General features: G+C 40.6%; 2 protein-coding genes across 6 annotated transcripts in view; one reads left to right on the forward strand and one right to left on the reverse strand.

Annotated features, from left to right (window-relative positions):
* The first annotated feature begins 1,986 nt into the window (after positions 1 to 1,986).
* cltrn (collectrin, amino acid transport regulator) lies at positions 1,987 to 8,154 on the forward strand. The gene is made up of 6 exons (XM_077533556.1): positions 1,987 to 2,805; positions 3,215 to 3,273; positions 3,422 to 3,507; positions 4,029 to 4,145; positions 6,079 to 6,273; positions 7,478 to 8,154. The coding sequence occupies exons 1-6, from the start codon at positions 2,739 to 2,741 to the stop codon at positions 7,632 to 7,634; spliced, it is 681 nt and encodes a 226-aa protein (XP_077389682.1). The 5' UTR covers positions 1,987 to 2,738; the 3' UTR covers positions 7,635 to 8,154.
* The window catches only part of cdh24a (cadherin 24, type 2a), a 64,178-nt gene continuing 42,480 nt past the window's right edge, over positions 5,921 to 27,618 (reverse strand). For 4 of the 5 annotated variants that reach the window (XM_077533552.1, XM_077533551.1, XM_077533554.1 and 1 more), the window contains 12 exons: positions 26,430 to 26,724; positions 24,346 to 24,465; positions 23,236 to 23,403; positions 19,429 to 19,610; positions 17,706 to 17,962; positions 17,490 to 17,626; positions 17,215 to 17,336; positions 16,138 to 16,255; positions 15,048 to 15,359; positions 13,640 to 13,826; positions 13,172 to 13,556; positions 10,365 to 12,019 (listed from right to left, as the gene is read on the reverse strand). In XM_077533552.1, coding sequence (XP_077389678.1) covers positions 11,345 to 12,019; positions 13,172 to 13,556; positions 13,640 to 13,826; positions 15,048 to 15,359; positions 16,138 to 16,255; positions 17,215 to 17,336; positions 17,490 to 17,626; positions 17,706 to 17,962; positions 19,429 to 19,610; positions 23,236 to 23,403; positions 24,346 to 24,465; positions 26,430 to 26,724 — 2,958 coding nt within the window. In that variant the 3' untranslated portion in view covers positions 10,365 to 11,344. Of the gene's footprint in view, positions 6,253 to 7,199; positions 7,296 to 8,818; positions 12,020 to 13,171; positions 13,557 to 13,639; positions 13,827 to 15,047; positions 15,360 to 16,137; positions 16,256 to 17,214; positions 17,337 to 17,489; positions 17,627 to 17,705; positions 17,963 to 19,428; positions 19,611 to 23,235; positions 23,404 to 24,345; positions 24,466 to 26,429; positions 26,725 to 27,618 lie in introns of those variants that run through there. The other variant, XR_013285259.1, reaches the window with a different exon arrangement.

Here is a 27,618-nt window from a genome sequence, read left to right on the forward strand (position 1 = left end):
TAAAGTACACACATAAATTTACAAAAAAAAGAGGCAATTTTCCAAAACGTTTTTCCTTGAAAGCATCACGAAATTTAAAATAAAACAATATATTTTGAAATTCAATATAATACTGCATGTGACAGCTTTCAAGTTTGTCTTGGTTGGGGTATTGTGGAGCACTGCCATCATGTGGCCAAGAAAAATAACTGCACCTCCGTCTTTTTTTTCTTCTTTTTTTTTTTTTTTAAAACAATAATTCACTTATGATGTCACTCTTACTTACTTGCGTACAATTGAATGGAACAGCACAGGGCAGCACTATTCATTTATGTGTTTATTGTTTCTGGTCATGAGGGATCACAAAGTTTAACTGGGTTCCAGCTTGATTGTAAATACCTTTTTATTGTAGTCTGCTTGCACAATCTCACTGTGATAAAAACAAGTAATGAGAGAATAGAAAGTTCAATGTCTACTGAGGCAGAAGCACTTTTGTTGTTTTATTATGTGATTTGGATACTAATTTGGAGACTTTAATTTGTGCTCAAAGATTAACAGCCTCAGATTCGGAATTGCTCAAATCACAAAAAGTTTGGGTCGTTTGAGATGCGTTATAGTTAGTACTTATCTCAAGACAAACACTCACCAAATATCGGAGTTTTCTGAATAAGTGAAACGAAGTGCAGAAATGACGACGTTATGGCATTGCTTCCTCTCATCCAATCATATTGCAAAGAATTTTTAACAGTGCTGGGATGCTCGCTGGGGGACTGTCTAATACGCTTAACATGAGCACAATAAAGCATAATGTTGCTAAATGTTAGAAAACTGTGATCAGTCATGAACAAAATGTGGACATCATCTCTACTTATGTTCAATTCAACCTGGGAAAATATAAAAAATGTTCGCCTCAATATTTTGGATTTTATGGATGTTAAGCCTCATCTTGAGGTTACAAAATTAATGTGGACATCTGTACTTAAGCCTACTTCAACCTCGAAACAATATTTTGGATTTTATGGTCGTTAAGCTTCTTCCTCACAACATTTCCATTCATTTTACAACTATTTCGGCATATGGCCATACTATGTTGCAAGTGTGTGGATATACTTTAGCTGCTAGACTAGCCTGCCCAGATTAGCATGCATCTATAAATATGATAACGTGAAATACAAGAGTAAAACAGAGAAACGATTAGCCTAGCCTAGCTATGGTTAGCCTAGCCTGCCGAGATTAGCATGCTAGTCTACCCTCAAATATGATAAAGTGAAATACAAAGTGTAAAACAGAGAAACGATTAACCTACCCTAGCTATGATTAGCCTAGCCTGCCTAGATTAGCATGCTAGTCTATCTTCAAATATGATAAAGTGAAATACAGAGTAAAACAGAGAAACAATTAGCCTAGCCTAGCTACGGTTAGCCTAGCCTGCCTAGATTAGCAAGTCTAGTCTATCCTCAAATATGATAAAGTGAAATACAGAGTAAGACCGAGAAACGATTAGCCTAGCCTAGCTACGATTAGCCTAGCCTGCCTAGATTAGCATGCTAGTCTATCCTCAAATATGATCAAGTGAAATACAGAGTAAAACAGAGAAACGATTAGCCTAGCCTAGCTACGGTTAGCCTAGCCTGCCTAGATTAGCATGCTAGTCTGTCCTCAAATATGATAAAGTGAAATACAGAGTAAAATAGAGAAACAATTAGCCTAGCCTAGCTACGGTTAGCCTAGCCTGCCTAGATTAGCATGCTAGTCTTTCCTCAAATATGATGAAGTGAAATACAAAGAGTAAAACAGAGAAACGATTAGCCTATTTTAGCTACGGTAAGCCTAGCCTGCCTAGATTAGCATGCTAGTCTATCCTCAAATATGATGAAGTGAAATACAGAGTAAAACAGAGAAAGGATTAGCCTAGCTTAGCCTGCCTAGATTAGCATGCTAGTCTCTCCTCAAATATGATGAAGTGAAATACAAAGAGTAAAACAGAGAAACGATTAGCCTAGCCGAGCTACGATGTCTCCGTTAAGGGTCATTGAAGAAAAACTGGACTCCCGCTAATTACTGTATAAAAATTACATTTAGCGAAATGGCGCAATGTATTTTTTAATCATTTACTTGCTGTATTTGTTTCAATGCCCTTGTCGATTTTTTGTACCAGTCCAGCTCAGACTAGGGGATATACTTGCATCATGTTATCTGGGGATTGCACTGTGATATATAAACGACACATTTGGGCTCATTTCGCTGCACTTCTGACTGTAAAATGTTTTCTTAAGAGCTAAATCCTTCACTCGACGCTCGTTCAACAATTAACCGGCCGCGGAATGGATGATTAACTGCGAGTGTGCATCCCACTTTTGCCATTTGTACGCCAATATCGCAGCCAAAGTCGTTCACCTTTGCTCAAAGGATTGTTTATGAGGATGTAACAGCGGCGTGCAACTAAAACGAAGCACATTCTTACTAACGTCGACTACACGTGTCAGGTCAGAACATTTAGTGCACGGCTGGTACCGAGCGGTCGGCACATTGTTCCGCGCTGAGTAAACAGACTCAAAGCTGGTGGGGGTTTTTTTTCATCGGAGAGGTCACCTCTCCCACACCGAAGCCTGAACAAACACTTTTTTTTCTTTTTTTTTCGCCAGTTTACAGTTTCCCCCAAAAGGGAGGAGAGTCCCGCGGCCAGGCAGGTTAATTCAGGTGCGTCCTGGTTTAACCATTAAACTTGACTGCGAGCGGCCACACATTCACTTAGGAAAATGTCGGGAAAGGTCATTTTTCTGCTGTCTTTGGCGCTTTCGTCGGCTCAGCAGCTCTGCGCACCAGGTAGGAACAAAAAAAAATAAAAAATCTTATCGACTAGCTCTTATATATGTATACATTTTTTCGTTGCTATCATGAGCAAAGATGGTCCAAGTATTTGCGAATAAACGTACTCGCCAGTTAAAGATGTTTACGTCACACTGGCAAGTTCCACAAGTTCCATAAATTTTCGTACTTTGTCGAAAAGCTACAATGTTTTTCCTCACGTGATCTCATTAAGGGTATCGCTATCGTACTTAAGTGTTGTAGCCATTTTTTTAAAATAACAAAGTAGCACTCTAACAACAACAAAAAATGGTAAAAGAACAAAATGTGTAGCTACTAATTGCAGTTCTGTGTGCTATTAGCTCAGCTAACGACTTCCAAAATCACTTCTGAAATAATTTTCTCCTTTTTTTTTTTATGGTTGCAGGCGCTTCGGATGGCTACAAAGTTCGACTGAGCATCCGAACGGCCCTGGGAGACGATGCAGTGAGTGCTATCTGGTTCCATCATCATTAAGCATGCTAATAGAAGCTAACGGCCCCTGTTGCCATGGCGACCGGGCCCATCTGGCGACCCTCTACAAGCCTTTGATGTGCTCTTCTTCTTTTTATTGTTTTTTCTTTGTTTAATGCAGTATGTCTGGAACCAAAACGAAATGTTCCTCTTCCGAGCCACGCTGGCGTTCGCCATGAGGACTCATTTGCAGGGGGAGCAATTTGAGTAAGGAAACAAATATTTTTGGTGTTTTTTTTTAACCGTTACATACACGGCAAGTGAATTGAACTCTACTTAATTCATGTCAAGAAACCAGCCGGGAGAGAATTCTTCCAAAAAGAGGCTCCAAGATGTTCAGTCAAACAACTATAGCCTCTGTTAGCTTAATGCTAACACATAATGGGGCATATTATAGACGGGTTAACAAATGCCATCGATGTGGCAGTGTAATCATAAACTTTTACGACAAATATTAACGTACTGCAAAGTGCAGTTGATCAATTTCAAGATTTTCACCATCACATTGTTGAATATTTTCATTTTTACGTGCTTTGTCATCAAATTTCAGTGAAACGAAGCCATTTAGTGTACTTTTATTGCAGTCACATTCAACAGTGTATGTAAGGGTTCATAGTACAGTACATGCACGTTGCAAAAAAAAAAAAAAAAAAAATTCAGCATGTGGACTATCGCTCCATAAAAGCCAATGAGTTGTATTTTATTTGTTTATGGGAACGTCTCCACAGAGTGGCCAACATCGTGGTTTGTGACGAGACGCCGCGGGTGTCCTTCTGGTTCGTGGTCACGTGGCCAAACGACGCCAGCCGCTTGGTGGACGGCGGCGAGGTGGAGCTGGCGGTCAGGTGACGTGACCGACCGCTTACTGGCTGTTTGGGGACATTTTGTCTCACGCCAAATGAGTTTTAGTGGCATGTTGTGGATTTGCAATGTGGGTTTTTTTCTTTAATCATTGTACTGAAAAAACAAACAAAACAAAAAAAACAATGAGTATAGCGCCCACCAACCGCATTCCAGCTTCTAGGCCACGCCCCTTAAAAAAATCATTTCATTTACTGTCGTTACCCAAGTAGTCATATTAGAATGTTTTTTTTAAACAAGAAAAAAATATTTTATTGTGGGAATGTCATTGTGGTTTTTATTCTCCACACTTTTTTTGCTGCCTAACAACTCCCGTATAATACTTCCAATTTACATTGTTCAAATTTCAACTAGCTTCAAAAAATTCACGCCTATATATCGTCTGAGTCCACATTACTTACAGTATTTGCACAATTTAACATTTAATATTCACGTATTCATTTTCAATGGGACAGTCATTGAACTTTTTCTAAGTATCACTTTCCACGCCCACTTCCATATATATAAATGATCATCATTACCAGGTGTGTGATGCTGCTCAGTGGCACAGTCGGTGAAGTGCATTGTCCAGTAAACAGGTGGTTATAATTTCACAATTTATCTCTCAATTTCCATTCAGCATTCCCACGCAATTTCTCCAGAAATTGCACTTAGTCTAGTTGTGAGAATGCTGAAGCATTCCCACGTATGTTATTGTGATTTTTATTCTCCACACATTTTTTTTTCCTGCATAACAACTCCCACATAATACTTCCAATTGACATTGTTCAAATTTCAACTAGCTTCAAAAATCCACGCCTCCCGGGGTATATATCGTCTGATTCCACATCAATTACAGTATTTGCACAATTTAACTTCTAATTTAACTTCTTTTCCCTATTCATTTTCAATGGGACAGACGTTGAACTTTTTCTAAGTATCACTTTCCACGCCCACTTCCATACATATAACTTATCATCATTAACAGGTGTCTGAAACTGCTCAGTGGCACAGTTGGTAAAGCGCATTGTCCAGTAACCGGGAGGCCATAATTTATCTCTCAATTTACCTCATAAGCATTCCAAATGCATTCAAATCTTAGCATTCAACTTTCAGCATTCCCACGCAATTTCTCCAGAAATTGCACTTAGTCTAGTTTGTATTGATCGTGTAACAGTAATTTAAAAGCGACATAGGCAATTATGCTATGAGGCTAATAAAATATGACCGTATGTTTGGTGAATAGTTTATAAATCTAGTTCATTTCATTACATTCTCTTTTATTGTTTTTATACCACGCAGCACTATTTTTTTCTTTATTATAAACATGTAAACCAAAAATATGGCTGCAACGTAGTATTATTTTTTAATAGATCAATCTAATGAATAATTGATGAATATTTATTTATTTCCATTCCTGGTTTGGTTCATCAGAGTCGTTAGAAAATCGGCAGAAATGATGATCATAGTTTTCCAAAGTAAAAGCAGATGCCACATTCTGATTATGCAAAAAGATAATTGGCCTGCTTACATGGAAGACTACAAACAAATCTGGAAATATTTATTGCTGAGAGTTGAAATTCTGAGAATTTTCACAATTTTCAGTTAAACAAGGTATCTGAACAATTAATCTATAATAAATATAATAAAATAATAATATCATAAATATATTTTTTAAGATGGAATAGATGATTGGAATTGAATTTAATTTAATGGTGAAAACTGATATGCTATTTAAGTCAATATTGTTTCAAAGCTTAAAACAAAAACTAAGTCAGGCTAACCACATCCAATTGTTATTTATTGGGGGAAAAAAAAAAGCTTGAACTTATAATTTAAACTAAGTTCAAAGTAACATTTTCACCCAATAAAAGCGAGATCCAGTCAAGCCTCCTCCTTGCCGCGTAAATGATGTCACTTGCCAATTGTACCCGCCAGGAAGTCCCGGAACCGCATCAACAGCGCCTTCCTGCTGACGGAGCGCACTCTGGAGTTCGTTGGCATCTCGCCCACTCTGGCGGCTCCCGCGCTGCCCGCCACGCCGCCGTGGCTCATCGCCTTCGGGGTGGTGATGGGCGCCGTGTGCGCGGGCTTCGTCGTCCTCGTCGCCTCCTCGGCGGTGCAGAAGAGACGGTGGGTTTAACAAAAATAAAATAAAAAATAAAAATTACATAGCTCTTATTCGCTCCCAACCAGTTTCACAGAAGCAATCCCGTTCGCTCCCGGCTCTTTTACTGGATTTTGAATATTGTGTTCTATTGCGATAAAAACATGGAACCTATCAAAAGAAAGATTAAAGTCTCTTCTTTCATCGGGGAAAAAAAAGTACATTTCTATCTGTTTCCATTTTGCAGCAATTAGCATTAGAATATAGCTAATTTTAATCAATTTTCACAGTCTGTTTAGAATTGTGAGCTTTTTTTTCAACATAGTCCTGGTTGACCTCCTTTGTTTTGCTGCCACCTGCTGGCTGTTTGTGTAATAACCATTTCTGCAACTGTTCCTTGCAGATAAGAGGCTGAATCAAAGCCTTCTGTATGCTCTAGCATAAAAAAAAAAAACGTATAAATACGTCTTCAGCACTCTTAAAGCATTTAAAATAGAAAGTATTTATACGTTTTTGGGAGCAAATAAGTTAATATGAAAAGGAAAAATGCACTGAGCTGTCACCAACGTCTTACAAATGCAATGATGCCATCTAGTGGCAGAAAAATGACAACACAAATCGATATCACACTCGTTTTTTACAGTACAGTACATCTTTTTTTTTTTTATTAATTCAATTTTGTGAATTATTATGAAATTGCTGTATCAATGACAAAAAGATGCAGCCATATTTCTATTAGCTTAACATTATTTTTCCACTTTTATGTGAACAAGAGTATGAAAGCTTCGAAAAAAATATTTTATCGTACATTTAGAAATGAATTAATCGTGCGTTAACTGTTGAAGTCATGCGATTAATTACGATTAAAATTTTTGACACCCCTAATATAAATGTGTAATACTAATAATTGGATGAGGCAAGGGAACATGATGACAAGGGAAACGCGACTTACCGACAACAGGAGACCAAATGCAAACAAATTAAGACAACGAGGCACATCTGGACATGACATGGCTGGAGGGCAGTGATTGGTTGACAAGGAACAAGCCTGACGCGAAAGAAATGGAGCCAAAAGTCAAACAAGCAAACAAGACATCAAGATGGGACACAAATAAAAAAAAAAGATGAAACAAACTAAATATAACATGAATTATGAATAGTTTGCCGCTGAATCTATGCAATTAAATATTTTTGAAAATTCAAGCTCATTTTTTGACTTTCTACTTTCAGGAAGAAGAAGGAGAACGTGGAGGCCGTCACCGAGGACGAGGACGGCGACGTGGAGACGCCGTCGCCCAAAACGCTGACGAACGGCAGCGTGCGAAAGGAGCCGAGCGGCCTCTTTAACGTCGCCTTCTCCGACGACGAGCGAGTCACGCAGATGTAATTTCCAAATTCCAAACAGTGTGAAGGGGGGAATTGTCTATATTATCCAGCATTGGCATGGGCCGATGAATAGTTTGATGGTTCTGGTGATTAATTTGCATTGTCCTGAAAAATAAATAAATAAATAAAAATCTAAAATGGTTCCGCGATGTTCTAGTTAGACCCAAGGACAACATGAGTAGCACAGGGGTCTGTTCTAAAAATAGCTCACAAGTGACGAGACTGTAAAAAATGTTAACATATTTAAACGTTACATGATTCAAGTTTCTTGAAAAAAAAATATCCGTATTTTGTTATTTAAAAAAAAAACTTTATTTACCCAAATCTTTTTTTTTAATGATCTTTTAGAGCTGTAATTTTAATTCTGTGACATCACATTTTCTCCTGTTGATTATCATAACATCAGAATCTAATATTGGCCCATGCCTAATACAGTGCAGTCGTCATGTGAAACTGTTTTTCAATCATTGTGTAAGTCTTCTTTTTTTTTTTTTTTTTAAATCTATGTGGTTTTAGATACATTTGTAGATACTTAATAACTCTAAATATGAATAAAATGAGTATGAAAAACACAAGGTTATTGTGTGATTGAAAGATTTCCGCGACGTGTTTACGAAGCTGCATTTCCTGTCTTGAGCCGTGACACAAATGTTGGAAACGTTGTGAATGATTTAAAGGCCTTCCGTGTTGTGTCAAAAACGAAATGAGGCGGGTAACGAAGCCCCCCCAAACTCGCCATCTTTCATCTCCGCGACACGCCAGACTGGGAAGTGACAGCGGCGGAGGCGCCTCGTCTCAACTGGGATGAAAAACACCTGGCACGTCAACGCAATGTGGGATTACCATCTAATTGTTGAAATCACGGCCCGATGAATAATGCTGACACTCCAAAAAAAAAAAAAAGCTAACAGTTGACGATAAATAGCTTGACACACCTTCTCGAACGACAATTTTGGGTAAAGAAAGCCAACTGTTTGTATGACCAAATATGGCGTCTTCGTATGAAATTGAACAGCTGCACTTCCTCGAGTTGCAGGTGAGGGGCAGAAATGAGCTACAAATGTCACCAGCTCTGGCTACTAACCTCGTTATACGTATACCTTTCTTCATTTCAACTGAGTGGAACTTCATCCTGATACACAATTTGGTTTATGAACAACTGTTTAAAAAAAAAATTAAACTCACCTTGGGTTAAACCTTTCTCTAAAATGGCCGCCACATGTTATAACCTGGCAGCTGTCCACTTGTGTTTTTTTTTTTTTTTTCCTCTGATGACGCAAGAACGTGGCTCTCAAATTTGCTGTGATTGTGTCACATTGGTACGAGCGGCACTTGATTAAGAGACGCAACGTTCCTTTGCGGAGTGGAAGAATAATCACATTTGAAGTTCGAACGTGTGCGCTTTTATCGGAGGAAAAATGAACGGATTTGTCTCCAAACAGCTGCAGAAATGAGTCACACGTTTGCGTTTTTGCTGTTGGGGGAACTCATTAAATGAACGCAGACGTTTGGTCGAAGGATGTGAGCTCGCTTCACACCAGGCATTGACTCGGGCGGGTGTTTCTTTTCTTCCTTTTTTTCCCTTCTTTTTTTCATTTTTTTTTGGAGGAGTAGGAGTAGTTTTTTTTTATTATTATTATTATTTATTGTGGCCTTATTTATTTTACTTCAAACAGGGGTATGTAGTTTTTACAAAGGAAGGAAGGAAGGAAGGAAGGAAGGAAGGAAGGAAGGAAGGAAGGAAGGAAGGAAGGAAGGAAGGAAGGAAGAAAGGAAAGTAGGTTGTTGAAAGGAAGGAAGGCAGATAGTTGGTAAGAAGGAAGGATAGATAAAGGACAGAAGAAAAGTACGTTGTTGGAAGGAAGGAAGGAAGGAAGGAAGGAAGGAAGGAAAAAGAAGGAAGGAAGGCAGAAATGAGGGCATTTAAAATCTGTAGGTAGCAGAACATGAAAGTAGGTAGGTAAAAAGGAAGGAAGGAAGGAAGGAAGGAAAGTAGGTTGGTTGAAAGGAAGGAAGGCAGATAGTTGGTAGGAAGGAAGGATAGATAAGTGACAGAAGAAAAGTACGTTGTTGGAAGGAAGGAAAGAAGAAAGGAAGGAAAAAGAAGGATGGAAGGCAGGAATGAGGGCATTTGAAATCTGTAGGTAGCAGAACATGAAAGTAGGTAGGTAAAAAGGAAGGAAGGAAGGAAGGAAGGAAGGAAAGTAGGTTGGTTGAAAGGAAGGAAGGCAGATAGTTGGTAGGAAGGAAGGATAGATAAGTGACAGAAGAAAAGTACGTTGTTGGAAGGAAGGAAAGAAGAAAGGAAGGAAAAAGAAGGATGGAAGGCAGGAATGAGGGCATTTGAAATCTGTAGGTAGCAGAACATGAAAGTAGGTATGTGCAAAGAAAGGAAGGAAGGGAAGGAAGGAAAGTAGGTTGTTGGAAGGAAGGAAGGAAGGAAGGAAGGAAGGAAGAAAGGAAGGAAGGAAGGAAGGAAGGAAGGAAGGAAGGAAGGAAGGAAGGAAGGAAGGAAGGAAGGAAGGAAGGAAGGAAAGTGGGTAGGTAGAGTTAAGCTGATAGGACAAAAGGTAGATGGGAATGTAAGAATTTCTTTTTGGATTCCTTGTGATGGGAAGTTGAAAGTTTTCCAGTCCAAATGATGATCAAAACCCGGCGTCAATAATATCATCCGTCGTTTCCCCTCGCAACCGACCGACTACACACGAGCCAAAATCAGCCAACACCAAAGTTGTGATTGATCTCCACGAGGATGTCGTTTTACTCAACTTTGACAAAAGCACACAACAAGCCTTCACAGTGACATCCAATCACATCACTCCCATTCCGATGCAATATCATAATCCCGATCAATATTGCACGAGGGACGATTTTTTCCAACAACGCAGATTTCCGGCTGTGCTTGGAAATGAATATTTCAATCAATGTGAATCTTTCATAAGGCTTTGTGTTGAAAGCCCAAGTGCATTATTAAATAGCCAGCGCGTAAAGTGAAAGATTTTCTGTGCATTTGCCATCACGGCGGGTGTGAAATGTGAGTGACGGTGGTGCTGATAGTGATACGCCCGCGCGCTGCTTCCAGGAAATCCCGGAAAAAAAAAAAAAAACCATCATCTTCGGGGTCGCAGCCTGAGAAGGGAAACCCGGATTTCCTTCTCCCGAGCCACGTAGTCCAGTTCTTCCCGGGACATTCCAAAAGCGCTCGCAGGCCAACCGAGAGACTTCGGACCTGATTTACCAAAACGTCGTACCAATTTGCGTAACCGTGACTGCGGTTATAAGAGGTGACTTAACGTTTTGCGTTTGTGAAAAAACCTTTGTGAAACACCGGAAACAAAAACGGATTGCGCCAATCACAAGAAGGAGTCATGCCATCTCACGTCTGATAAAACTCGGCTTTTGGGTGCTGGCCACTCCCAGGAAAATATTTCAGGTGTCCTGTCCCGGTCTTGAAATTCGAATGGGCAGGTAACCTCCAGAGAAAATTCAATCAAACAAAAAGATGGCTTTTGTCCAGGTGGTGGCTACTCCAAAATATTTTTTTCACAGAAACTTTTGTTTGCCTCTTCCACTGCACACCTGTTACAGTTGGTTCAGTGTCTGCAATCTGGGATCTTCGTAAATCAGGCCTGTAGTCTCTCAGGCATGTCCTTAGTCTTCCCGGGTCCTCCTCCCCTGTGGGACTATCCCGGAAAAACAAATCCCCTTCCCTTAAAAGTCCCACCTCAGAACCGCTTTCTCTTGGATCTGGCTGGTCTGCGAAGGAGCAGGTTGCACCTGGCCGGTCTGGGCGGGATCCTCCCCCGGGTCCTGCTGCTTGCTGCTCTTCCTCTCCCTGATGAGCGCCACCAGCCGCTGGAACTTGTCGTTGAGCTCCTCCATTCCTCCCGCCGTCGGATCCGGGTCCTTCCCGTCCTCGCCTCGCTCGTCGTCCTTCCCGTCATCGCTCCCCAGCGAGCTCAGCGACTCGGCCCGAGAGTCGCGGCCCTCGAACTCGTAAGTCTGCAGCGAGTCGTAGGGCGGCTGCGACGGGTCCGACGTCACCCGGTTCAGACGGAAGTTGAGCAGGTCCTCCATCCGTAAGGGTTGATGGTCCCCGGGTAGGGTCGTGGCCGCGGCGGTTCCGGTCAGCGAGCCCACGATGCTGTACGCGTCCGTCGCGGGGAAAACGGGAAGTTTGGCGCCGGGGTAACTCCGCTCGGACACGGACGGAACCGACCAGTCCGTGTCGGGGTCCTCCACGGTGCAGCTGGTGGCTCCGGTGCTGATCAGAGTCTGGTTGGCGGACGAGCTGCTGGGACTCTGGCAGGAAGAACCGGTCGGGTCGGAGCAGCTCAGACTGGCTGGACCGCTGATTGGCGCAGATTGGACGTCTGCTGGGGTTACCTGCAGAAATGCATGAATATGATTGATTTGACAGGTGGGTAGGGGTAGGTCCCGACCGATTAATCGGCCACAGATGATAATCGGCCGATTACAGGCCTTCAAACGTCGGCCAAAACTATTGGCCAATTGCCCAGCAGTTTCCCCCTTAAAATGTTATCATTAAAAAACCAAAATTTCTGTTACTGTGAAAGTACCCTGAATGCCCCATTTTGTTTGCGTAGCATTAGCAACTAGCGCGTGTGTAGCGTATGTTATTCTGGTTATTCTATTGTCCCTAAGCGTCCTTTAAAGCTTTTTAATGACACCTCAATTGGTTAAATGCAACATCGCTAGCCTAGCGCTTATGCTAAAAGCAAAGGGAGGAGCCCATTCAAATGCTAACAGGAAGTTAGCATCGACTTTGGGAGTGTTTTCCCTTCAAATAAAGAATATCCACACACAAACGCTGCGGGAACGCATACCCATAGGTGAGATAACGCTACGCAAAGGCACAAATTCTTCCCAATGTGTGAACAATTAGTTATTTTAATAGAATTCAATCACAACTCTCTTCTGTACTCATTTTAAGTATGTGCGCCATGGATGCACGGCACCACAGTGCCCCCGAGTGGCCAAAACGCAAAGGAAGAGTCAGTATTTATTCCTACTGGTTTTTTAGTTGCTATTATTTTAGTTTAGTTTCATCTAATCTTATTGTTTCATTTTGTCATCGTCATTTCAAGTCATACTTAAAGTTTCGAACATTCAAAAACTTTCTTTTCACAAGACTGAAAGATGCAAACATCCAAGGATTTTTTGGCACGAAATACAATCCCTGAGGTCAACATGTAAGAATGGTTTTATTATTGACACATAAATCTATAACCAATAACCTTGTATGCCTCACAAAATATTTTGTTAAGTTCATACTATTGACTCATCAGTCTTCTTCGCCTGAAGACTTCCGTACATTTCCCCGGCTCTCTTATGAGGTGCTTCCCCCTAGTGGCCTGCCAAGTAATTGCTCAATAATTCATGTGCAAAATGGAGCCATTGTAGTGACTGTATATTATCGAAAAATGTCAATTACGTTAGGTAGGTGCAAAGAACAGCTGATTGGGAGGTAGGTTATTAAAAAATTGGAAAATAAATCAAAAAGATCCCAATGTTTACCTTGACATGGTCTTGCTTCTGCGCGTCAGCATGCGTCTTCGTCGCATCTTCAGCTCTGCCCATCAGCCTGCTCAGCGTCTGCGCCGCTAATACGCTCGCTCGTCCGACCTCAGGAGGGCGCTGCTGCCCCGGCTGGTTCCGGATGACGGGAGCGGCGGCGCCGTGACGTCGCCCCGGCATAGGCAGCTGCACTCCCGCCGGCGGCGGCCCGGCTTGCTGGTGGTGGTAGTCCCGCAGGGCCGGCAGCGTGTGGACCCCGTAGCACAGGCGCCCGTAGAGGGGCGCCGAACCGGGCCGCCGCTCGGGCTCCGGGCCCGGGTAGGGGTTCCGGGTCATGCTGTACGTCCTGGCCCGTGGGGGCGGCGCGCTCTGCTGTGTGTACCATCTGCGGAGGCAGGAAGACACCGAGTACGAATACGTCGCAACTGGATTTTTTATTTATTTTTTTGTTCCCCACGTGGGACTCACATGTTCCTGTGCACGTTGTGGATCCTGTGCATGCTCTGCAGCGCCGCCATGTCGAAGGCGGCCGTGTCCGCCTCGCCTCCCCCCTCGTCGTCGTACGAGATGATGTTCTCACGGATGTCGTCGTCCTCCGAGGACGAGTGGGCGTCGCGTTTCTGACGCCGTAGAGACAGCGACAGTGCGCACACCACTGGGGGGGGGGCGGGGCAAAAATAAGACGGGCGACCGCGTCAAATTTCCTGTTCCGCTGGCAGATAATTTTGCTTAAATTAAATATTTGTCATGCAGTGCAGTAGAAGTCAGTTTTTGTTTTTTTTTTAGTTGTTGAATTTTAATTTTAGTAAGTTTTTTTTTTTGAGTTTTTTTTTTTTTTAAACTTTTTGACCGCCAAAAATGTTTAATAACGATAAGTAAAATCACGATGTATGCCGCCATTTTTTTTTTTTAGTTGTTGAATTTTAATTTTAGTAAGTTTTTATTTTTTGAGTTTTTTTTTTTTTTTTTTTTAACTTTTTGACCGCCAAAAATGTTTAATAACGATAAGTAAAATCACGATGTATGCCGCCATTTTTTTTTTTTTAGTTGTTGAATTTTAATTTTAGTAAGTTTTTATTTTTTGAGCTTTTTTAAAAAAAACTTTTTGACCACCAAAAATGTTTAATAACGATGAGTAAAATCACGATGTATGCCGCCATTTAAAATTATTATTTTTTTTAATTAATGGGAAGTGCAACCGCAACGTCTAAGTGCAGCGCTGCCTGGCCAATAGGTTGTGGAATCAAAAAACACCAACTAACTATGGCCAGCAGATGGCAGCATTGTATCTCTTTTAAATGGAATTTCAATAAAACATGGTGGAATCTGAAGAAATATGATGAAATAAAACGTTTGGATGACGTGAATGATCAATGCGCAGTTGTGCAAGTCTAAAGCAAACACGGATGTAATTTTTGCTATTTTGATTAATATGCATTGCCCTTAAAAGGTGCCAGTGGGTGCTAGTTAGCCTATGGGCAACATGAGTAGCACAATTCTGTTCTAAAAATAGCTCACCAATAATGCGACAATGTGACTCGCCTCAAAAACCCACTACTAATGTTTGAATACAAATGTATTTACATTAAAAAAAATAAATAAAAGTACATCTGTACTGATGTAAGGGATTTTTCGTACAATTTTACAATAAAATGTAAAATTTTATAAAAATCTAAATAATCATATAAACTAATTTTATTTGTATTTACAAACTAAAATAAAGTAATTATAAATAAATATATGAACTCATTTTATGTTGCTTTATAAATTATATAAATGTCTATAAATAAAGATAAAATTCAAAACATTCTTTCCATCAATCCTTTCTGCAAATGATTTTGTGGCGCCCATTCACGTTGGCGGCCGGCCGACCTACCCAGCAGAGTGGTGACGCAGGCCAGCGCCGCCATCAGGATGACGAGGGTGAAGACGACGGAGGGCGAGGCGGAGGGCGCCGGCCGGCACACGGCGCGCCGCTCCCATCGCCGGCCCCGCGTGCGGGGGCTGCGCTCCTCCGTCCGCATGCCGCCCCGCAGGCACGGGCAGACGGTGACGGTGACCGTGGCCGTGTTGGCCAGGCCCGAGGCGCCGTCTCGCAGAACCACGGGCACGTGCAGGCTGACTAAGGACGACGAGTATCCGGGCGCCGGCTCCAAGGACGACTGCAGCACCAGGCTGGCCGTCACGCCTGAGGGTAAAAAAAAAAAAAAAAAAAAAAAACGCACACGGAATTGTGAGTCACCGCGCAACTTGAGCATTCTGTTTCATCCTTTACTGTCTTTTAACGTCATCGACTAGCAATGTCTTCTGACATTGTTTACTGTCCTTTACCACCATTTACAGACCTTTACTATTCTTTACTATGCTTTAATGTCTGTTATTTTATATCCTCCATTACCCTTTACCGTTTTTTTTTACTGGCCCTTAACTCATTTGCTCCCAATAACCTGTAAATACGTTTTTTTTTAATGTTCTAAATGTCCCAAAGACGTATTTATATGTTTTTTTTTTGTTTGTTTATGCTAGAGCATGCAGAAGGCTTTGATTCAGCCTCTCAACTGCAAAGAACGGTTGCAGAAATGGTAGTTATTACACAAACGGCCAGCAGGTGGCAGCAGAGTAAAGGAGATCAACCAGGGCCATGTAGAAAAAAAAGCCCAATTACAATTTTAAATGGATTTGTGAAAACTGATGAAACTTAGCTCTCTTCTAATGCTAATTGGAAACAGATAGAAACATACTTTTTTTTTCTGATGAAAGAAGAGACTTTAATCTTTCTTTTGATAGGTTCCATGCTTTTATAGCAATTGAACACAATATTCTGTGGGCCTTGCAAAATCCGTCAAAATCCAGTAATACAGCCGGGAGCGAACGGGACTGCTTCTGTGAAAATGGCGGCGAGTGAATGAGTTAACAGACCCTCCAAAATTATCGGAACGGCACCCGACCATCCACTCAAGTCTTACCGCCGCTGTCCCTGATGGAGAGGTTGAGAGCGGAGCTGGACTCAGGTGCAATGCTGAAGTGGACCGGAATGTCCTGCCCTCCCGGGTCTCGGTCGACAGCGCGCAGAACCTGAACAACCTGCGGGACAAAGATGTCACGTGACTCATAGATAGGGATGCAAAGGCAGCAGCAATATTGCGCAATATCGTCGTCGGCGTCATGTTGTGATATTAAAAGCAGCACATTGATTAAAAATGTGAGGTTATATTCTAGGGTTGTGCAATTAAGCGAAATTCGATTACAATTTCAATTATTACACTGCACAATTACAAAATCAGCATAACCGTTAAAAAAAAGATTATTAATAATATTTTCTGAGTTGTTTAAATTCATGCATTTGAACAAAATAACTAAGAATTTTATGTCTCAATATTTCTTATTTGTTTTTTAGGTTTAAACATTTTCTTGGTTTGTATTAAAAAATAAATGATCGTCCTACTGCACATCGTCGAACTTCAAATTTTTGCCTAAATAAATAAATAAATAAATAAATACTATTATTATAAATATATATTATAAATTATGTTTGGTCCAAAAGGGACTTACAAATTATTGTGTTTCTATTTTTTTTCTTTTAAATTTGTCTTATTTTTAAATGCTTAAACAAAAAATCATTTCAATAATCGTGATTTCAATTATTGCCAAAATAATCGTGATTATTATTTTTTTCCATAATCAATTAGGTTATTACACCAGAGATTGAATTAATAATAATAATAATAACAATAACAATAACAATAATAATAATAATAATAAAAATAAAATAAAAATTATGTACACAAACAATATTGTGCGTTTTTTCCCCCCAGAATGAACTTTTGTGAAATTTGATTTAATTAAATTCATTTATTTACTATATCATGAGGTTTTTAACACATTACTGTGAGCTTTATTCATTTCACCAACCTCCCCAGAATATCGTGATATTTATCGTTTCGTGATTTTGACCTTAAGATGGATATCACAAATGTGGAAGAAATGCTTCAACGGTGCCTAATAGATGCCGCGAATGTCGAGGGCGAAAACAAGCAACAAACCTGTCCCGGAGCGGTGGAGTCACAAACCGATGTGGTGTATTGTCTGTCCAATTCGGGCGCATTGTCATTCTGGTCCAGCGTTTCTATGGCAACCACCACCCTTGACACAAGATTGGGGTTGTCTAAACACAAATGGAAAAGCTATAAATGTTCATCAAGTCATCCCTGGAGTTCCATTAGTTCCACCGCGCACTTTGCAGACGGCGATTTGGCTGATATACGAGCAGCGGGGCCCCGGTCTCCGGCGGGGGGCCCCGCGGGCCCTGCAAACGCACCCCTCTGCGTGGCGATGACAGTGATGTTGTGCCACTGCTCCCGCTCGCGGTCCAGCTCCATCACCGTGCTGATGAATCCCGTGTCGGAGCCGATGCGGAACAGAGCCTCCGGGTCCGACTGAGGATCGATGGAGTACCTGCGGGGCGGGAAACGACGCAAGAGTGAGCGGGGCCGGCGTGGGGGACAAAGGAAGTGAGCGATGGCGCGATAAGCACCTGATGTTGCCGCTTTGTCCCGTGTCGGGATCCACGGCGTGCACGCGGCCCACCGAGCAGACGGGCGGGCAGTTCTCCGACACGTCCAGACGGTAGCGGGCCTGGGAGAAGCGCGGCGGCTCGTCCGCGTTGAGGACCATCACTCGAACCATGGCCTGGTCTTTGAAGGGACCGTCCTTCAGGTAGCGGGGGTCCACCAGGGGGTTGGCCACCTCCACGGTGAACGAGTACGAATTGCGAGTCTCGTAGTCCAGCAGCTGGAGAGTAGCATTGACAGTTTTTGGTCCACCTTTGATGTGTCTCTTTGCTTATCAAGCAAGAAGCTACTGCCCTTCATTGCCATATTTTGGGATAGTTTGGATAGTTTAGTTGTAGTTTGTGTTATAGATATGCCTACGGTTTGAATTGTTGAGGCAAACAAATATTTTTAGCTTCTCGCTAAGATGCTAATGTTATGCTACCGACATTCACTCTTAGCCAGCTAAGCTAACCGAGGCTTGCGATGTCCTCCTTGTAGCAACATTTGAACATAACTTTTTTTTTTTTTTTCCTTTTTACTATAATAGTAAAAAGATAGCTAGCTAAATCATTAGCTGGTTATGCTATCCTAGCTACATTATCTATCTATCTATCTATCTAGTAAATAGAGAGCTAGCTAAATCATTAGCTGGTTATTCTATGCTAGCTATATTATCTATCTATTTAGTAAATAGAAAGCTAGCTAAATCATTAGTTGGTTATGCTATGCTAGCTATATTATCTATCTGTCTAGTGAATAGAAAGCTAGCTAAATCATTAGCTGGTTATGCTATGCTAGCTATATTATCTATCTATCTATCTATCTATCTATCTATCTATCGATCTATTAAATAGAGAGCTAGCTAAATCATTAGCTGGTTATGCTATGCTAGCTATATTATCTATCTATCTATCTATCTATCTATCTATCTATCTAGTAAATACAGAGCTAGCTAAATCATTCGCTGGTTATGCTATGCTAGCTATATTATCTATCTATTTATCTATCTATCTATCTATCTATCTATTAAATAGAGAGCTAGCTAAATCATTAGCTGGTTATGCTATGCTAGCTATATTATCTATCTATCTATCTCTTTTTTACATGCACACTGTTGGTCCTGAGTAACGTGGTGGGAAAAAAAAAATGTTTAGCAGATAGTTTTATCTTTATTTAGACTTCCTTTTATCTCACCGGATGGCTCTAATGAGGTGGATTAATTCTCATTAGGGACCTGATTTGCACACTTAATTTAACATTGGCTGTACGGTCATTATCTGCGAATGTCGTTAAGACCCTGCCTGAGCACAAAGACACACTTACCTGCTAATTTTAATACATTATTCGGCGGATCACAGACGGACTGACGCAGACGGTTTTAATGGCTAAACATAAAACATTATGTTGGCAAATGCATACTTGGGGGATTACTTCGCCGTCGTAACAATGCTTTTTGTCAATTAAGGATGAAACGCACATTTGTGGGATGAGCAGCACAAGTGGGCATGTGAAAAATCTTTCAGGAGCTTCAGCAGCATGCCAAACAAGCCATTGCAGCCTGGTCACACACTGCTGTGGTACGGCCAATTCGGCCAGTGACTCAAAGGTCTCAAATTGCGCATGAGATATACTAAATAACTATATTTACTTTGAAATTTTCAGGGATTATTATTATTTTTTGTTGCTATTTTTGGAGACGCTCACTTTGTTCAGCACGATGATGGCTTCTCGCTCTCTGGCGCTGACGTTGAACGTCTGCGCCTCCTCGGCGTCCATGATGGTGAACTCCAGCAGCGCGTTGTCGCCCACGTCAGCGTCGGTGGCGGTGAGGCGGCCCACTTCCACGCCCGGCGCCGCCAGCTCCGACACGGAGAACGACCACGCACCTGCCAGAGATTTAAAAAAAAACAAAAAAACAACAACAGCTGAATGTAATGAGGCATTAATGAAGATGAAACTCCTGGTGATCACAAGGGCAAGATGACAATCACTACTGCATTATTACGGATCCATCATGATTAATCGCACATTAGGCTGTATGCTGCATAACTCTCCGGAGCATAAATGCGACATTGTGGAGCAACATGTTGGACCGACTAGAAAGTAACAATTTTGTTGAAATGGTGATGTGGCTTCCTGAGACATAAACATGGATGCACACAACATTGTGGACTGTCCATGTCAGAGTACTGTAAGGGAAAAATGGCCAAATGCAGAGAAATAGCAAGAATCTAATATTGGGAAGGAAAAAGTTGTGTAGCCCCCAACGGGAGTAAACAAGGACACACACACACACACACACAACATTGTGGACCAACCAAATGTGACAGTCTACTGGAAGAATATGGGACTAATATGGAATAATACAAATAAATGGCAAAGAAAAAAACAAACAAACTGCTCCCCAAAACATGAAAGTGATGCACACAACATTGCGGAACATCCACATGTCACAATTTCCGAGAAAACAAGGGACGACTATGAGAATTAGCAAAAAACAAAGCATACTGGGTGTAACTAATTAGTCTCATATCCTCTGAACATAAAAGTGATCCACACAACATTGTGGAGGGACCACATGACACAATCTATCGGATTGTAAGGGACTATAATGGAAAAATACAAATAAATGGAGCAAATACTATTAAAAGTCTCATAGATTTCCAAAACATAAAGTTGACGCACACAACATTGTGGAACATCCACAAGTCCAGGTACAGGATAAAGGGGAGTTTAAGGAGAAATGTGCAGAAACAGCAAGGAGGTACATAGACTGAAACAAACAAGACTTGCAACTTCCCAGATCACAAAAATAATATAAACAACACTGTGGAGCGACCATGTGTTGGTCAAGGCACTATAAGGAAGAAATGCAGAAAAATGGCAAGACACAAGACAGATTTCGTGGAAGTAATACGTCACACAACTCGATTGAACATATACATGTAAGCATACAACATCATGGGGTTGATTAATTATTACGCATTGTGTATTTAATCAACGGCATAACTTAGCACAGCCTACTAGCTTAATGCTCATGCATAATGGGAAACAAACTGGCTAAAGAAATGAGAAATATTGTGGTAATTATAAACCTTTGAAAAGTCTTCTTTTGTATTTCACCATCAAATCTTTGTGTAGAACTTTTTTTGAGTGTTGTCACGGAACGAATTCAACTCCCAAGTCAAGGCACGACTGCGTTTCTCATTTTTAACGGCATTTTGCGGCCTTGTGCGAGCGTCAGCCAGTGGCTGGCTTGCAACGTCACACACGTTGGCTCGCGGTTTCATCGGAACCAGCGTCCTTGGTGACGGTTAATGACTCATATAGGCCGCAATGTATTATAATAAACGTTTAAAAAGAAAAACAACCACACAAAAAAAAAAACACCGCTTCACATTCAACCAGCGTCCCAAACGAGAACATTTGCTTTAATTATCTCTCTAAGAGAAATTAATGACCTCGGGCTCGGCTTTGTGGCTGGTAAAGGACGGGGCGGGAGACGGCGGAGGTGAGGGGTGGGGGCAAGGGGGGTCATAGCAGTCAGATTAAAAGTGAATAAATAACACACTGGCGGCACGTTAATATTAAACAGCTTCTATAAAGCAACGTGCGGCGGGAGAATATATCACAGGGACGAGCTGCCAGTGGCTTTAAACGCGATGACGAATGGCCCGCCCGGCGCGTGCCGAGAGATGATATACCGCACGCTGAAACGCGGCGTACGTCTCACCGGCCCGACTGTCTCGCCCCGCTGATTTGGCTGCCTATTGAAGCGCAACGCTCAGCGCTGAACTTTAGCGCGAAATATTAATAGCACGGTACAGGGAAGGAGACGGACATGCTATTTTGATCTTGCGCGACGAGACGCGGACCCCGTTGGAGGCAAACGGAAGTGCTTAAAAGGACAAGTGTCATTTTGCCGCAGGTGCGCCAGGAACCGTGCAATCGATTGAACCCGAACATACTTTAGCAGCTAATAGAATTATTCATAGTGGATTCAACCAAAGCACATAACTTCACATTCAAGTCTGCTAGCTTAATGCTAAAACACAATGGATAAATCCATAGATGTGCTAAAGAAGCTAGCATTGATTTTACAGTTTGATAATAGCACATAACTTCGCATTCAACGCTGCTAGCTTAATGCTAAAACACAATGGATAAATCCATAGATGTGCTAAAGAAGCTAGCATTGATTTTACACTTTGATAATAGCACAACACTTTGCATTCAAATCTGCTAGCTTAATGCTAAAACACAATGGATAAATCCATAGATGTGCTAACGAATCTAGCATTGATTTTGCAGTTTAATAATAGCACATAACTTCACATTCAAGCCTGCTAGCTTAATGCTAAAACACAATGGATAAATCCATAGATGTGCTAACGAATCTAGCATTGATTTTGTAGTTTAATAATAGCACATAACTTCACATTCAAGCCTGCTAGCTTAATGCTAAAACACAATGGATAAATCCATAGATGTGCTAACAAATCTAGCATTGATTTTGTAGTTTAATAATAGCACATAACTTCGCATTCAAGCCTGCTAGCTTAATGCTAACACACAATGGATAAATCCATAGATGTGCTAACAAATCTAGCATTGATTTTGTAGTTTAATAATAGCACATAACTTCGCATTCAAGCCTGCTAGCTTAATGCTAACACACAATGGATAAAGCCATATATGTGCTAAAGAAACTAGCATTGATTTTGCAGTTTAATAATAGCACATAACTTCGCATTCAACACTGCTAGCTTAATGCTAACACACAATGGATAAAGCCATAGATGTGCCAACGAACCTAGCATTGATTTTGTAGTTTAATAATAGCACATAACTTCACATTCAAGCCTGCTAGCTTAATGCTAAAACACAATGGATAAATCCATAGATGTGCTAACGAATCTAGCATTGATTTTGCGGTTTAATAATAGCATATAACTTCGCATTCAACGCTGCTAGCTTAATGCTAAAACACAATGGATAAAGCCATAGATGTGCTAAATAAACTAGCATTGATTTTGCGGTTTGATAATAAACATTTAAGCAAGCATGAACCGCACATGCAGACATAAAATATACCATACAATATATACTCAAAAATTGTATTTTTTATTTTATTATTATTTTTCAAATGACTTTATATTATTTTATTATCACACTTACATGAAAAATTGAAAAAGAAGGAATAAAGGGGAAAAATGCTATGAGATTTTGTCGGTGTTTGTACAAAACACAACTGGGACAAAAAAATATATATATTTTTTTCATTAGTCCATGTTATTCAGAAGACCGTGTTTACTGCATTCCTTGCGTTTACAAATTGTGAAGCAGCATGTGGCACATTTTATGATGTGATTTTGTTGAAATGTCAAAACAATATTAAATCACAGGCACATTTTAAATCTGAGAAATGGTGTCTCACTATAAAGGAAGTGAAAAAAAAAAAAAAAAGTGCGCATGAAACGTCATCAAGCGAATTGCTTCCTTGCTACTTACTGCGTCTGAAGTGAGGCGGGTTGTCATTGACGTCGCTCAGCCTCACGGTGACCGTGGTGGTCCCCGACAGGCCCCCCAGGTGGCCCCCCATGTCTCTGGCCTGGAGCACCACCACGTACTCCTCCTGGGTCTCTCGGTCCATGTTGGGCATGGCGGTCCTCAGGACGCCTGAGCGAAAGGAAGGACAGACCCAAATCAGCGCAACCGCGTCACTCGGGATCAACGTCAAACTTTGTCCACTGGGACAATGAAAAGCGCCACTGCTGGCAAAATGCGCGTGCGTCATACGGACAAGATGAGTCAACATCAGCATATACATATACATATATATATATATATATATATATATATATATATATATTAGGGCTGCACGATATTGGAAAAACATTCGATATGCGATATACTTGCCGAACGTAGCGATATCGATATTATCGCGATATTTAACATGTACCTGAAGAAATTCCATTTTTATTATCTAATAAAAGGAAACTATTTTTCATGCGGCAAAATAAGCAAACTTAATGTAATCTTAGTTAATCAATTGTAATTACGTCTTGATAATTTTCAACTATTGGATGGCGATGCACATTTTTCGTTAGCATCTGACCGGTCAAATTCATATAAAAAGCATAAATATTCCGTATAAAACGTATTGCGTGCCTTTGCGATATGCATATTGCAAGGGCCAACATCGCGATATCTTTTTTGACAATATATCAAAAATTGTAGATATGATCGTGTATCATGATATTATCGATATCGTGAGTCAAATATTGTCACAGTATCGAATCGTGGGTAACCCGTATCGTCCCACCCCTAATATATATATATATATATATATATATATATATATATACATATTCTACTAATTATTTGACTAATTATAAAGCATACTTGTAATGTGAAATTTGAAAAAATAATTAAATAATAATTAAATAAATAAAAAATATCACAATTTAGTCCCAAAAAAAAAAACAACAACCGTAAAGGACAGCAACACAAGTCAATTTCCTCCCAACTATAACGCATTCCATTTCATATCCAACTCAAAAGAATCGTCTGAAGATGAATCCGAAATGATACGAAAGCAAGGAAGACCTCCTTCCTGACCTGTCTGCGGGTCCACCGAGAAGTAATCGTTTCCATCGGCGATGGCGTAGACCAGCTGGGCGCTGTTTCCGTACGTGGGGTCGTCGGCGTCCCTGGCCGTCACTTGGATGATGGACGTGCCTGTGCCGGTCCGTCAGAGGTGCATTCAATCAACATTTTGCACTCGCCCGGAGGATTAATAGAGGGTCAGCTTGGATGTCCGTCCATATGTTGCCAATGAAAAAAAAAAAAAAAAAAAGCATGATGCAAGCACTGGAGCGCAGCCTGCACCTGCCGGATGATTGTTTGAAGTATAACGCTTTTATGTTTGGGGGATTTTGCGCAGCCGGGGAAGCGGATTATGCAGAGGCAGGCGTCAATGCTGCAATAATCTGCTCGCTGGATGATTGGGCGGATTGTTGCAAGTGTTGGTGTCGAGATGAAAAGACCGACTTTGGTCATTTCTTTCCGGAGGCGTTTTAAAGGTAAGAGAATGTCAGTCAGCGCAAAGGTGTGATAAATGCGTCAATGCGAATGTAACATTTATAGGCGGCAGCTCCGGTTGTTTGAATTTCAAAGACTTAAGCCATAGTTGACCTTAAAATATTGAAGGCCAATAGGGAAAATAAGGCATAAACTAAAACAGAAATCACAAAATTACGGAAAAGGATTAGGGCCAGTGAAGAGAGAAAAAAAAAAGGTTGGCAGGATTCTGACTTTATTCTCAGAATTCTGACTTTGCAGGACTGTCTCAGAAAATGAGAATATTGTGATAAGGTCCATTATTTGCTGTCATGCAATTAAATAAGCAAAAATGCCATACATTCTGGATTCATTAAAAATCAACTGAAATATTGTTTTAAATATTGCTGATTATGGCATTTTTTTTGTATTTGGTCTGAGGAAATATTCTAATATTTTGAGATAGAATATTTGAGATTTCCAAATTAAGCCCTAATTAGCAATATTAAAATAATAAAAGGCTTGCAATATTTCAGCTGATTTTTAATGAATCCAGAATGTATGGCATTTTTGCTTATTTAATTGCATTACAGAAAATAATGGCCTCTATCAGAATATTCAAATTTTCTGAGACAGTCCTGTAATCTCAGAATTCTGATTTTAAAGTCAGAATTCTGACATTAAAGTGAAAATTATGAGAATAAAGTGAGAAAGAATCCTGCCAAACTTTTTTTTTTTCTCTCTTCACTCATGCTAATCCTCTTCCGTACAAAATAGAATGATGTTTTTATTTTGTATTTTTTTATTTATTTATTTATTCTCAGAATTCAAAAATAGTGGCACTAATAACGTAAAAATTCTGACTTTAAAGTGAGAATTCTTGGAATAAAGTCAGATTCTCGCTTTAAAGTCAAGAATTCTAAGAATAAAGTGAGAATTCTCACTTTAAAGTCCGACTTTAATCTCAGAATCCTGACTTTATTCTCAAAATTCTGACTTTAAAGTCAGAATTCTGACTTTAATCTCAGAATTCAGACCTTATTCTCAGAATTCAATAATATTAGCACTAATAAAGTCAAAATTCTGACTTTAGAGTGAGAATTCTGGAAATAAAGTCAGAATTCTTACTTCAAAGTGAAAATTATGAGAATAAAGTGAGAAAGAATCCTGCCAAACTTTTTTTTTTCTCTCTTCACTGATGCTAATCCTCTTCCGTACAAAACAGAATGATGTTTTTTTTTTGTTTTTTTGTTTTTTTTTAAGGGGTGGGGGGGTTGTTTCTTTTTTTTTTTTTTTTTTTTTCTTTTTTTTATTATTATTATTATTTATTTTTTTGCGAAATAGAATGACGTTTATATAATCCTGAATACGGTGAGATTTCATCATACGGTACTTTCTTGACATCAAGTCATAAAGCAAACGGGAGAATTTTTCACATTTTAAGCAAATAACAGAATGTGAATGCTGAACCGTGAATAAATGCGGGTTAACTCTTCCTGAAAAATATATATAACGGAACAAAACATTTGATTTGATTTTTTTAAATCTGGACACTTCTTCTATGTCCGAATAATTGGACAATACCGAGTCCAGTCGAACGAAGACTTTTCGGTCACCCAAGCGAATCCGCGCGTCCCGTTTACCTATGTTGGCCATCTCGGGCACGGTGGCGACGTACGGCTCGGCGGGGAAGACGGGCGGGTTGTCGTTGATGTCCTGCACCCGGATGATGAACTGCGAGGACGGCTCCAGGGCGCGGCCCGTCAGGCGGTCGGTGGCGGTGGCGGTGAGGCGGTACTGGTCCTTCTCCTCGCGGTCCAGGGACTTGGTGACGTGGATGTTGCCCGTGTTGCTGTCGATGACAAACACCGAGCCCACGCCTTCGCCCTCCAGCGTGTACTTGGTGTGGCCGTCCCCTCGGTCCATGTCCGTGTGCAGCTGGCGGCCCAAAAGACAAACAAAACAGATTTAGCGTCAGGGCGGGGGCGAATTGACATTCACATTGACAAAAATATTCATATTGTGATTGTGCGATCCAAACCGGTACCATCGGTACCGATACCATACCGATACTGCATAAAAACGGTGGTATCGGTATCGGTGAGTACTCACAAGTAACATGCCGATACCATTAATTCCAACGCTAATATAGGATTTTGGATGCAACATGTTGTGTCTTGCTCGTGCACGACATTCACTGATATGCGACACATTCACTGCATGCCGATCGAAGATATCCTATTGGCCCTTGAATGCTCTGAACCAATAGCAGGACAGCTTTTTCATATTGAGGAAAAAAAACAACTTAAGTATCGGTATGGTATCGGCTGATATTGCAAAGCTGGGTATCGGTATCGGGTGCCCAAAAACGGTATCGGAACAACACTAGTTTGTTTTGGTTTTTATTCCTCATCAGTTTTTTTTTTTTTTTTTTTTTTTTTAAGTTTGCACTTGAATTTATTTTAAACAAATGCTAAAGCTCAGAAAGACTTGGTTTTTTGTTTTTGCACTTTTATTTAGCACAAGTGAATCCTAAACTAAAAGAGCATTTTTTTTGTGTTTTATTTTGAGCGTTAAGACTATTGAAGAGTGACTGTGCTGTTTTTTTTTTTTTTTTTTTGTCAAAATTAAAGGAAATATATTTGTTTAAAAATATATTTTAGTGATTTTTTTTATTTGTCAAAATGTACTACTGGTATCGGCAGTTGGTATCGGTATCGGTGAGTACTGAGGCTCTGAATATCGGTATCGGTATGAAAAAAAAGTGGCATCGAACATCCTTAAAAAAAACCTTAAGTATCGGTATGGTATCGGCCGATACTGCAAAGCTGG

The sequence above is a fragment of the Festucalex cinctus genome, chromosome 10 (assembly GCF_051991245.1).
Source record: "Festucalex cinctus isolate MCC-2025b chromosome 10, RoL_Fcin_1.0, whole genome shotgun sequence".
In the NCBI taxonomy this organism is placed as follows: domain Eukaryota; kingdom Metazoa; phylum Chordata; class Actinopteri; order Syngnathiformes; family Syngnathidae; genus Festucalex; species Festucalex cinctus.

Bases quoted from the DNA above. Each gene is read 5' to 3' on its own strand.
- cltrn (XM_077533556.1), top strand. From the start codon at position 2,739: ATGTCGGGAAAGGTCATTTTTCTGCTGTCTTTGGCGCTTTCGTCGGCT. The intron at 4,146-6,078 runs GTGACGTGACCG...TGTACCCGCCAG, and splicing joins GAGGTGGAGCTGGCGGTCAG to GAAGTCCCGGAACCGCATCA. The intron at 6,274-7,477 runs GTGGGTTTAACA...TTCTACTTTCAG, and splicing joins TCGGCGGTGCAGAAGAGACG to GAAGAAGAAGGAGAACGTGG.